A 13,523-nucleotide genomic window follows, 5' to 3' on the forward strand; every position below is an offset into this window, starting at 1 on the left:
ACTTGGGTCAACACCAAATTTCTGTCCTCACAAGCAAACAAAGCCAGCACACACACACACACATACGCATGCATTCACACACTCAGAGCAGCCTGCGCAGTGTGTTGATGTCATATCTCTCATGGTCTGGTTCAGTACCTAATGTATGTTCAGATCTCAGACTCACCTTGTTCGCTGCTGTTGTCTCCGCTCTGCGATGCCAGGCCTCCGCTGGAGGGTCCCGGTGTGCCGGCCGAGTGTGTGGACGTGGCGTCGTCGTGATCTCTCCAGGACGCCGGATTCTGGAGACGGTCCGAGCGGATCCATCCGTTCCCCATCCGCAGCACAAAGAGAGAGAAAGGACTCGTGAATGTGCTGAACGCTGATCTACAAGCCCTCAGCGTCAGGAACACTGATACATCAGAGGTTTTGTCTGCTTCTAGTCCAAATATCTACAATTATTACATCAAGAAGCGTTTTAAATATAATAACAGAACTGCATTCTTCCTTGTTCACCTTCATTATATGGAAAAGAGCAGCGTGAGCATTCTGATAACATGCTCATTTGCAGAAAGTCACACATGGTTTGGGGATGAGTCCTAATTATTGACCTTAACACTGGTCTTGAGGAGCAGTTCATCATTTAGACCGAGACAATCAACACACACACACACACACACACACACACAGACTCTCGAGTGGCGGGTTTGTCGTGTGTGAGCGGGCATCTCCTCCGCACCCTTCCGGAGGTTTCTCGGGGTCCGATCGGCCCGCAGGGAAACAGGATTTATTTCTACTGTACAGGAAGAGCTTTATCTGTGTTACACACTGACGAGCAACAGGAGGAATTTCCTTTACCACTCCAGCGAGAAATACACACACACACACACAGACACATACATGTGCACACAGACACATACATGTGCACACACACACATACACATACTTAAACTTATTCACACTAAAACTTTCACACAGACACAAACACACACACACACACACACAATTTCCTTTGCCACTCCAGCAAGAAATACACTTACAGTCCAGACACACACACACACACACACACACACACACATTTAAAAAAACACATTTACACACACCAACATAAACTCACTCACACACAAACAGATACACTCACACACACACATTAACTCACACACAAACAAACACGTTCACACTCACACACTCACACACATACACTCACAGACATAAACACATTCACTCAGACACACAGACACACACACACACACACACACACACACTGTGTCACGATATATAAATGATGAACTGCTCCTCAAGACCAATGTTTAGGTCAATAATTAGGACTCATCCCCAAATCATGTGTGACTTTCTGCAAAAGAGCATGTTATCAGAATGCTCACGCTGCTCTTTTCCATTAAATGAAGGTGAACGAGGAAGAATGCAGTTATGAAAATGACAAAACTATCAAAATATCCATATATAAGTCTTAAATCAACTCTTCTGAAATTGTCCCTATAACGTGAGGAATACAACACACACACACACACACACACACACACACACACTATACATTTAAATCAATAAATATATTCAAATCGCTGAATTAACCTACATACAGTACATTCATTCACACCAAAAATCATGCTCAATAGCTAAGAACTACAGGTTGCAGTCTTTCACAGCCATGAAACATGCGCCTGATGCAACAGGGTCTCATCCAAACAAGCGCATTAAACACACACACACACAAACACACACGTTTCTGCAGAAAACAGTGAGCATTTGCTGTAAGCTCATTAGAGACAAAGCTCAAGTCTTAATCTGAGCGCAATCGAGTATGTGCAGCGAACACACACATACACACACACACACACACACACGCACACACACGCAGACTTAAGTGTCTTAGGAGTCTCAGCGGTGTATGTCTGCTGTTGGTTCTCTATTCACACACAGCTCTACCGCACACATCACGCTTATGTTATTATAAAATGCATTTTCATAAATGACATCACATTTATTAATTAATTTACATAAACAATGGTTACTATTAGCAACAATGCTGAATTCAATTAGCAGGGATGTTTTATATATTTAAAAATGACATTGATATTGTAGTTAATATTATGTAAAACTGTTGAAATGCAAATGAATTAATGAAATACGGTGGCTTACTGTCAAAATAATAAAAAAAAATCTAAATAATAGATGTTACTACTTAAATATTGGTGTATTACAATATAATTTAATGAAATACAGTAGTTTACCGTATAATTTTGTAACGTGTAGATGTTACTATTTTAAAACATCGGTGTATAATACTACGAATTACTCATATACAGTAGTTTACCGTAAATTTTTTATATGATGTGTAGATGTTACTTCAAAACTTTGGTGTTTAACACAATGAATTAATGAAATACGGTAGTTTACCATAACTTTTTGTCAGTAGTTCAACACATCTGTGTAAAATACTATTAATTAATGAAATACAGTAGTTTACCGTAAAATATTGTAATATGATGTGTAGATGTTACTTCAAAACTTGGATTAATAAAATACAGTAGTTTACCGCAAAATATTGTTAGTACTTTAAAGCATCTGTGTAAAACACTATTAATTAATTAATGAAATGCAGTACTTTACCGTAAAATATTATATTATGATGTGTATATGTTACTTCAAAACTTGGATTAATAAAATACAGTAGTTTCCCGTAAAATTTTGTTAGTACTTCCAAGCATCTGTATAAAACACTATTAATTAAAGAAATACAGTAGTTTGCCATATAATTTTCTAATGTGTAGATGTTAGTACTTTAAAACATTGATGTATTACACTATGGGTTTATGAAATGTGGTAATTTACCGTAAAATATTGCAAAATGATGTGTAGATGTTACTTCAAATCTTTGGTGGATATCAATATGGATTAATAAAACATGGTAGCTTACCATAAAATTCTGTCAGTACTTCAAAACATCTGTATAAAACACTGTGAATTAATGACATACGGTAGTTCACTGTACAATTTTGTAATACGTTAGTACTTCAAAAGCACTGGTGTATTTAATTAATGGGTTAATAAAATGTGGTAGTTTACCGTAAAATTTTGTTATTACTTCAAAACTTTGGTGTATAACACTATGGATTAATGAAATACAGTAGTTTACCATATAATTTTGGAATGTGTAGATGTTAGTACTTAAAAATATTGGTGTATTACACTATGGGTTAATAATATGCAGTAGTTAACCGTAAAAATGTGTAATATGTGCAGATTTTAGTACTTCAAAACACTGGGTTAATAATATGCTGTAGTTTACCATAAAGTTTTGTCAGTAGTTCAAAGCATTTGTATAAAACACTATTAATTAATGAAATACGGTAGTTTACCGTAAAATATTATATTATGATGTGTAGATGTTACTTCAAAACTTGGATTAATAAAATACAGTAGTTTACTGTAAAACTTTGTTAGTACTTCAATGCATCTGTGTAAAACACTATTAATTAAAGAAATACAGTAGTTTACCATAAAATTTTGTAATGTGTCGATGTTAGTACTTTAAAACATTGATGTATTACACTATGGGTTAATGAAGTCTGGTAGTTCATTGTAGAATTTTGTGATACCTTAGTACTTCAAAACATTGGTGTATGACACTAAGGGTTAATAATATTCGGTAGTTTACCATAAAATTGTGTTACTACTTCAAAACCTTGGTGTATAACACTTTAAGTTAATGAAATACAGTAGTTTACCATATAATTTTGTAATGTGTACATGTTAGTACTTCAAAATATTGGTGTATTAGACTATGGGTTAATAATATGCGGTAGTTAACCGTAAACATTTGTAATATGTGCAGATGTTCGTGCTTCAAAACACAGGTGTATTACACTAAGGGTTAATAATATGCTGTAGTTTACTGTGAATTTTTGTCAGTACTTCAAAACATTTGTATAAAACAGTATGAATTAATGAAATACGGTAGTTTACTGTAGAATTTTGTAATACCTTAGTACTTTAAAACACTGGTGTATAACACTATGGGTTAATAATATGCGGTAATTAACCGTAAAAAAATTTAATATGTCAGATGTTAGTACTTTAAAACACTTGTGTATAACACTATGGGTTAATAATATGCGGTAATTAACCGTAAAAAAATTTAATATGTCAGATGTTAGTACTTAAAAACACAGGTGCATGAGATTAAGGGTTAATAATATGCTGTAGTTTACCATAAAGTTTTGTCAGTAGTTCAAAGCACTACAGTTGTTTAAAACACTATTAATTAATGAAATACGGTAGTTTACTGTAAAATATTATGATGTGTAGATGTTACTTTAAAACTTGGTTTAATAAAATACAGTAGTTTACCGTAAAACTGTGTTAGTACTTCAAAGCATCTGTATAAAACACTATGAATTAATGAAATACAGTAGTTTACCATATAATTTTGTAATGTGTCGATGTTAGTACTTTAAAACATTGATGTATTACACTATGGGTTAATAATATGCGGTAATTAACCGTAAAAAATTTTAATATGTCAGATGTTAGTACTTAAAAACACAGGTGCATGAGACTAAGGGTTAATAATCTGCTGTAGTTGACTGTAAAGTTTTGTAATTTTGCTGTATAACACTATGAATTAATGAAATACAGTAGTTTACCATATAATTTTGTAATGTGTCGATGTTAGTACTTTAAAACATTGATGTATTACACTATGGGTTAATAATATGCGGTAATTAACCGTAAAAAATTTTAATATGTCAGATGTTAGTACTTAAAAACACAGGTGCATGAGACTAAGGGTTAATAATCTGCTGTAGTTGACTGTAAAGTTTTGTAATTTTGCTGTATAACACTATGAATTAATGAAATACGGTAGTTTACCATAAAATTTTGTAATATATACATGTTAGTACTTCAAAATATTGGTGTATTACATTATGAATCATGTAAAAAATGTAGATTTTTTTAATGTTTTTTTTAATTTATCAGTATTTTACAGTACATTTCTGGTAACCACAGCTGACAGGTTTGTTTACTGTAATTTTTACAGATTTTTTTGTGACGGTGTAAAGCACTGCTGCAGCTTCACTCCAACACAGCCGCAAGTCTAGAGCCGATCCCTAAGTGCTGACCACCGCATGTTTCACTCCAGCACACATGTGCGTCTTTGCTAGCCAGCTAGAGTTCTGCAGCTGATATCCAGTTTCCTCGCAGCAAAAAAAAAAGCAACAGCCCTTTTCCCACTTATGAATAATGCAGCCGCTCTCGCTCGCTCTCTCTCAGGCCTCACATCACAACAAAACAGTTGTCAGAGCTCCCAAGAGTCCATTAAAGTTCAAACAAGCTGTAAAGAAAGCCAGTGAGAGACACGGTGTGACCCAAACGCCCGCCCGCTCGCCCGGGCCTGGGACCCTTCCCCATAATGAGGAGTCAAACGCAGCCGCTCTAATTGTGTTAAAGAGCGCCGTTAGCAGGCCGCAAACACACAATAGAGCAGATAAAGAACAAGATAGAGGGTCGGCGTGTCTCCAGGGGCCGCCTTTCACCGGGGTCACGCACCCAGCGCTGATAATGCACGATGTAATTAATATAAAAGCTGGACACAATGGTGAAGGAGTGCTGCTGACCGACGCACCTGCCCTGCCCGTCAATGCAAAAAATGTATGTCGGATCGGGAATGGATGCAAACGTGTAGAAATTCCCCTGCTGACACATACGCATCTCCGAGCGTGACCTTTTTCTCTGCGCGCAGCTCTGTTGCATTTAACATGTAATTACAGCACAGCTCACAAAACATGCTAAAGGGTCGCAGAAGAATCACTATTCAGAGCCAAACTGCCAATTATCTGACAAGAAGGAGAACGCTGAGATGACAGCTGAGAGTGTTTTTAATGTCACACACACTGACATAAACACACCTCGGTCAAACCGGGATGGAGGAAATGGCTTAACGCGTGACCCTGCACTGGAAAACTGCTCTATTTTTTTGCTCTGTATGGATCATTGTATGGGGGGTTTTCTTTCATGCATAAAAAAGCATATTATAGATTTACTTTTATCCAAAGTGACTTACAAGGGAGGATAAAAGAAGCACTTCAAATCAGTGTATATAAATGCTATGGCAAGTCTATTTATCAAATTTAGAAAATCACATATTCCAATTGGACATACTGTAATTATATCAAGCTTATCTTTTGATAAGTGATGTGCAACACTTCATACGGACAACAATAAAGGCCACTTTTCTCTGTATTTAGATATTGTCCTATTCTAACAATTCACACATTGACAGGAGGCTATTATTTAGCTTTACACTGATGTATAAATCTCTTCGCTTGTTTTTTTAATGGACACATATGACTGGTTTTGGGATTCAGGGTCACATTATGAAAACAACCCGCAGTTATTCTGAAGAAGAGACCGGTCACGTAGTATTTATCATCACTTAATCTGTTGCACACTACGAGGCCGAAGAGCATAGGGTGATGAAATGAAGATCAGATAACATCATTAGACGTTGGTATTTGGTTGATTTTAGGTTGCGTTGGAAAGTAACCAAAATGCAATTTCTCTCCGATGTTGGACATCGACATCGGACTGATGTTATATGCATATCGTCAGAAAATTGGGTTAACGTCAGAACCCAACATCAGGCCGACATCAATGTCCAACATCGGACAGATGTTGTATTTTGGTTACTTTCCAACGCAACCTAAAGTCAACCAAATATCAACGGCTAATGATGGTACAGCTTGACGTTGTGTGGACGTTACCAATCAGACGTTGGATTTTAGTTGTCATACCTGACGTATAAATCTCAGTATCTGACGTCAATATGACGTTGGTTTGATGTTGGATTTTGGTCACATTCCAACACAAATATCAACGTTATTTCATGTCATTATTAGATATCAAAATAACATTGTCCTTAGATGCTGATGAGCTAAATCTAACCTAATGTTAACTCCTTATGACGTTGTGTGTCTGCTGGGATGGCACACCTCTCTTTCTCCAACCTGCACTTTACGACCCCAAACTTTTCCTAGCTGGCTAAATAATGCCTGATTATAACTAAACCATAAAATAAAGTACACAAATAGCATTGTAAATAGCCTAAAATTAATTAAATTCATTAATTAATCATATAATAAAATCCAGCATGCATCTGTGCTTTCTTTTAATTCCAGTGTGTGCCACAAATAGACTCGAGTAACATCTTCAGGGGTCCAGTTTCAATAAGATCTCATTCTGAAATGGTGAATTTATTAAATAGGAAACCTAAAACCAGCGCAGACCATCGACAGTGACTTCCACACTTCCGTCTGCAGCACTAAAATCACAGCAACAAGTGAGTGTGTGTGTGTGTGTGTGTGTGTGTGTGTGTGTGTGTGTCCAGACGAGAGCAGTCAAACCCTGATCAAACAGATCAGATGCGTGCAGCATGTCTCTCTCTCTCACACACACACACACACACACACACACACACACACACACACACACACACACACACACACACACACACACACACGTGCGTTATTACTGGAGGCCCGATGACCTAAATCACAGCACTTTCTGCATGACCAGTGCGACACACACACACACACACACACACACACACACACACACACACACATGTAAAATAACACAGCAACACTCATAGTGTGTCAGCAGAACACAAGCAGAACGTCTGCTGAAAAACACACTTGATCTGTGGTCACCGAGTGTGTTGCCGGACCCACAATGAACACAACTCACGAAGATCACAACAGCGCGACGATGCGGAGTGTTTGCGCTTTAAAAACTTAACACAAACATCTATTTATTTATAATCAACATGACAGCCGCAAACAAATAGGAGAATGCGGATGCCAAAGGCGAATGTCACAACATTTCAGAAAGTCACAACGACATGATGACAGACGGCACCGAGGCGATGTCAGAGACACGCAAAAACTCAACATGTCATCTGTGCCCTTATTTTAAAAACAAATCTGCAAATACGAGAGACGAGGCAGAGTTCAAATTACGCAGGACAGATTATAAACTGGATATTTTCAGATTATTACCACTGGATCATCAACAGAGGAAGCGGATTGCAGATTTATTCACCAACTCTGCCCAGTCCAGAGGTGTTTATAGAGCTGGGTAATTCGGCTTTATTTTAATAAATGCAGAACTTATGCTTTTGGATGGTTTGGAAGCACATCAGTGTGTAAGACACCCTGATAAAGGCCTTGACAACACTATAAACTACACTCAGAGACAATGTAGTGTTCAATAGTAAATAAAAGTGGGGATTTCACAGCCTACAGTGGCCACAGAGAGAGAGAGAGAGAGAGAGAGAGAGAGAGAGAGAGAGAGAGAGAGAGAGAGAGAGAGAGAGAGAGAGAGAGAGAGAGAGAGAGAGAGAGAGAGAGCATGTCCTTCATCCCGAGCAAAGCAACTTTCACCAAATGATGTAGCCTGAGGCAAAATCTATTAAAAATGCATATCAAAGCAAAAAACGGGAAAGGATGAGAAAAGTACTACCTAAATAAATTTGCATATCCAACACTCAAGCTGATGTCCTCAAACACACCAAAGATAATATTTAAAAAGAGTAGAAACGCCACATAATAAAATGCAGGACCAAAGAAAATTAACGGAGCTGATTTATTTATTCGCCATATAATGCCAGCGGTTGTCTGAGCAGTGTGTCGCCTATGAAGCCGTGCGTTTCTCTGTATGTGGAGCAGCAACAGGCCTGTGATCATTTATTCTCATTAACAAACACAGCCACTCATGCACACTATGCAAATGTGACGTTTGGACCTTCAGTACACACACACGCGCGCGCAAACTCACACACACACACACACAGGCTCATGTTCACACATTCTTACATATTTACATAAAACAAATAAATAAATACAATCCTTCACTAGCAGTCAAATATCTATTAAAACCCACAGAATTATCAAATTAGACACTTTACACCTAATTTACACTTTAATAACTCTATCCGTGTAATGTAACGCGCGCAAGACACCACTGTTTTTAATTAAATAATAGCCGGCAAACAAAAATATAGGCTATTCACACACATACACACACAAAATACATAAATATTAATGCAAATAATCGTAAATGCGATTTCAACACACGGCCAATGTGTAGAAATGAACTTGCATGTTTCGCGCTGACATTATTAAAATGATAACAGTCATAAGAAAAAGCGTACGGATGGAAATAATCGCGTCTATAATTGTAGCTACGCTCTGGGTGAGATGTTAAGTAGCCTATCTGTACAGTATGGTCATTTAAACAAGTGCCTTCCCCGATTTTAAATCGATTAATTTAATGCACTTTAATGCCTAAGTTAACAGATGCTCAAATCTGCTTTAATTCTCTCAGCTTGATCTGCTGCTCTCTGAATATCCTACAGGACGCTTCATATAAACTACACGACGCGGAAAACTTTGTTTTCCCAACATTTCATTTACACAACAGCGAGATCAACGCGTTTACACAAAAACAAGAATTTAATGTCAAGATTCAATCTGAATTCACAGTGATGGAGTCTATAAGACGGACTCAAACCACAGCAAAAAAGAAAAATCAATAAGAGACAATTAATGCACATTAACAACATCATCATCGTCGTCCTGGCAAACTAAAGACAGACACATTATACAAATGACTGCCCAGTGCTGCCCGCACAACATATTAATAATACAGCTATAAAATAGCACGTTCATTTGTTTTATCACAACCATAAACAACAACGTGTCGCTAATTATTATTTGCAAAGCATCAAAATACTACGAAACACAAAACTGGAACTATATCAACCCGCATACAAATAAATACTCAAGCCTCAAGTTTAGAAAAATCGGCCGAAAGTACTTTTTGCATTTATCTCATGCATATCAGCCACTCAAATGCTATTTGTGCGCAGCCTACACACTAATTCCGTGCACAACAATCAAACTATTAAAGCTTCCAGTTACTTACATGATCGGCTAAGTTGGTCGAAGATCCCGAGAGTTCCTCGTGGTCTGATTTTGAGCTGCCATCCCGTTCATCGATCACTAAATCTATGGGCATTTTTCCTTTCAAACAGCTGATGTACCGATGGCAGAAATTATCGCAGAGTTCGTGCACCTTAAGAAGAGAACAAATGAAATCTCTTTCAGCAGCCGCTCCAGAAATAAGCACAATTAAAGGACACCATGAGTAAAGGCAGGGAAACAATAGAGAAATTATAGCAATGCTTATTATTCTCTTGAGACTCCAGCAACAAGTTAATCGACTAAAACAAACACTACAGCCTGACAATAAGACAGGAGCGCGCTGGACATATTTTAGCAGAAAGTATAATAACTAGAAAATACATTTAATAATAAATACGAATGATTATATATTATATTGCGTTTAAACTAACATCGACTGAAAATCGAAGTTAATTTGTATATAATATGATTTTAGTATTTACTCTAATTTTGTTCAAGACTATAGTTTATCTTTGTATGAAAATATAACATCTGAATTATTAATTTAAAATAAAACACACACACAAAATAACTAAAAATAAATAAATTCGCTCGAAATATTTCTGAAAACATAAATAGAAATAATTAAATGATTACCTTTTCTAACTCCAAAAGATGAAACCGTAATACTTGTATGGCTTGTATCATCTGTGGAGAGAAAGCCAAGTCGTTAGCCGAATCAATGCATTCATTGTACATTTAATTAATCTTTTAAAACATACACTTTAATTTTAATATTCGTTGCGTAATATTACAGTGCACAAACATATCCAACCCCAAAAATAAAATGACATTAAATAAGTAATGTTGAAAATAAAGGTGTCAGTAATGTGGCTGGAAAATAACACGCAATTATTTGTGGATGTTAAATAAATTGCGGTTGTAGTGATTGGCCTGCGTGAAGTGTTAACGGCGATATCAACCCCATAATGAGTGACTTATTTCACACTAATGCTCCCCACTCCAGACCGCTGTGAGGGTCCCACTTCAAACAGTCCTGTCACGCATCAAAAACCCCTCATATTTGCTTTTGCTATCTCCAAATCCGATGAAAGGAAAATTAAATAAAAGCAAAAGTGTTTAAAAAGAGTACAATTAAATGCACGCTCTTGCTGAAGACAATCTGATGTGTGTCCTTACCAAATTATCCAACTCTGGATTCGAAGAAAATAAAGGTTTTTCCGCGCGGACCTATAACACACACAGACACGGGAACGGGGGTTAATAGCAATCGATGAGGACATGTGCAGCAAACTCAATATTTAGGTTTTAATTATGCATTAAAATTCAAATCGTTACTAATCTGGTTTAAATGTAGAAAAAGCGCCGATTTAATGCGCCTACTGAGAACTTCCAAGTGCATGAGTGTGAATACAACAGAAGCAAAGTCTTCGGATGGAAATGTTTGCAGCGCGTGTGGACCTGTTTGGCGAACACAGCGATGTCCTCGTTGAAGGAGTCCGAGGAGCAGACGTCTCCGCCGGCCACCCCGGGCTCGCGGGGAGTGCATGTGGCCAGCTCGCACTTCTCGAAGACCAGAGCCAGCAGGGGAAACAGGGGATGGCTGCAGAAACAACAACACGCCAGGCTTTCAGATCTCAGCCATGTCAAAGCACAGAGCAATAATGCGCGAAAACAAACAGGCGAAACTATCGGGAATAATTCTGCATGAATCGGTTGCGATTTTTTTTTTTAATCGCGTCGGGGTTTCGCGATCTGACTCGAACTTAAAACGAACAAAAGTTTGTTGAGACGTTTCTAAATAAATCAAAGCCAAGTCCAAAGCGTGGATTCGCTCCTAAAATCCCGTAGAGAAAAGTTCCTCGAAGCTGCGGGGAAAACGTTAGCAGAAATCGAAGCGGCTCGGGAGTCCGCGGATCCGATTTTAATACGGAACTCACCCGTAAATTTGATCTTTATCCCTCTTTAACACGTCGTTGACAGCTGAGCCCATGCTGGTGGGCATGACATTGGGATGGGGGGCATGTGTGCCGTAATGCTGGCTCGCGTGGAGCGGCGGTCCGTGGTTGAGATGGTGGACCTGCGGGAGCGGCCGAGGCGCGTGTGGATCCCCGTACATCCCGACCCCGTCCATGCCGCCGTAGTGAGCCAGCTCATCGTACTGCAAAAGAAGCAGAAAGTCAGCACAGAAAAGGAGAGAGACAAAGGAGTGAAAGTGTGCGAAAACGCGAGGAAAGTCGCCGCGCGAAAGTGCAGATTGCTCGTAATTACCAAAAACATGTTGAAGTTGTAAAAGCGCAGCGAGCGAAAGCAGGAGCCCGGAGCTCAGGATATTCCCAACAAAGTGCGTCAGGCTCAAGTAGTTTTGCGCGTGCGGCGACAGTCGAGGCCTGTGATAGATAGTGCATTGGTGGAGGTGAGTGTTGGAGATTTTAAACCTACCCTTTGCGCCATCAGCCTGCGCTCCAATAAACCTCTGGATCTGTGTCGTAGATTTAATTTCCCAGTCCGCTCACAAACTCATGCGCCGCAAAGATGCCCCCTTTTTCGAGCCGAATTCTCTCCTATTCTCCAAAACGGACGAGCGCGGGCATCGGGAAGAGTTTTGCAATTATTCTTCTTTTCCTCTTTGCCCCCCAGAAAAGAAAGGGAAGAAAAAAAAAGTCAAGCACCAAACTGAAGGTTACAGCCGGCCCATCAACAACCTGCATGTAACTAAACTGTCGTGTCTCATGGCTTTTTGCCACTCCAGCTGTCAATCAAAGCCAGAGGTTGTCAAGGTAATGAATGAATGATGGTTGGTGATGATGTTCGGGAGAGGATGAATCTTTTTAGAGCCCCGTTTTCATCCCACAAGTCCCTGTCTCCTTTATGCCTCCGGTCCGCTTTCTTGTTTTATTACTACCACTACCACTGCGAGAGTGTAGAGAGGAGGATTTAGACGAGGAAAAAAGAGGGAAAAAGAGAAGAGTTTTTGAAAAGAGAAATGCGCCGGTCTCGTGCGCGGTCGGAGATGAGTGAGTGTCAGTGAGTGTTGGCAGGTCGGCCGCTCGCTCGCTTATAGAACACAGTGAGTTGAGCTGCGCGCATCGGCGGGAGAATGAAATGACGGAAGCCGGAAGTGGCGCTGAGCACAGCCAGTCCTGCACGAGCTCCACGCCAAACCCTGCGCGAGAGGCGAGCGTCCAGTGCGCGAGGGGGGAGCCACGCACAAAATCCCACTCACAGAAAACGCGCTCAGAAAAAGACGCGACAGCGCGCTGGGATGGCGGCCAACGCGTTATTAAAACTGCGCTGTTGCTGCGCTTCGAAACCAACAAGAAAAGTCTGGCGCACTTTGCGCGTTTTAAAACTACAAGCGATTCAGCTAGATATCAAGTGTCACATTCACAACGAGGCCCCCCTTTTTTTTTCAAGACAACTAAACTTTTCCAGAGCAGCATCAACTCCTCGGGAATGTCTTCAGTCACAAAAAGTGAAACGCGAGCCGCGCGCGCTCCTCAATTATCAAAGAGATCATCAATCATTAGGAACTCTGAA

The 13,523-nt window shown here is 39.1% G+C and overlaps 1 protein-coding gene across 6 annotated transcripts in view; it reads right to left on the minus strand.

The window, feature by feature from the left end:
- The window catches only part of meis2a (Meis homeobox 2a), a 92,217-nt gene extending 79,024 nt beyond the window's left edge, over positions 1-13,193 (minus strand). For 2 of the 6 annotated variants that reach the window (XM_056476556.1, XM_056476555.1), the window contains exons 1-7: positions 12,426-13,193; positions 11,924-12,144; positions 11,445-11,586; positions 11,163-11,213; positions 10,620-10,670; positions 9,985-10,134; positions 167-281 (exon numbers count right to left, since the gene is read on the minus strand). In XM_056476556.1, coding sequence (XP_056332531.1) covers positions 167-281; positions 9,985-10,134; positions 10,620-10,670; positions 11,163-11,213; positions 11,445-11,586; positions 11,924-12,144; positions 12,426-12,437 — 742 coding nt within the window. In that variant the 5' untranslated portion in view covers positions 12,438-13,193. Of the gene's footprint in view, positions 1-166; positions 282-9,984; positions 10,135-10,619; positions 10,671-11,162; positions 11,214-11,444; positions 11,587-11,923; positions 12,145-12,254; positions 12,394-12,425 lie in introns of those variants that run through there. The other 4 variants (XM_056476554.1, XM_056476551.1, XM_056476552.1 and 1 more) reach the window with 3 other exon arrangements.
- Between the last annotated feature and the right edge of the window lie 330 nt (positions 13,194-13,523).

This window comes from Danio aesculapii, chromosome 17 (assembly GCF_903798145.1).
Source record: "Danio aesculapii chromosome 17, fDanAes4.1, whole genome shotgun sequence".
Lineage (NCBI taxonomy): Eukaryota > Metazoa > Chordata > Actinopteri > Cypriniformes > Danionidae > Danio > Danio aesculapii.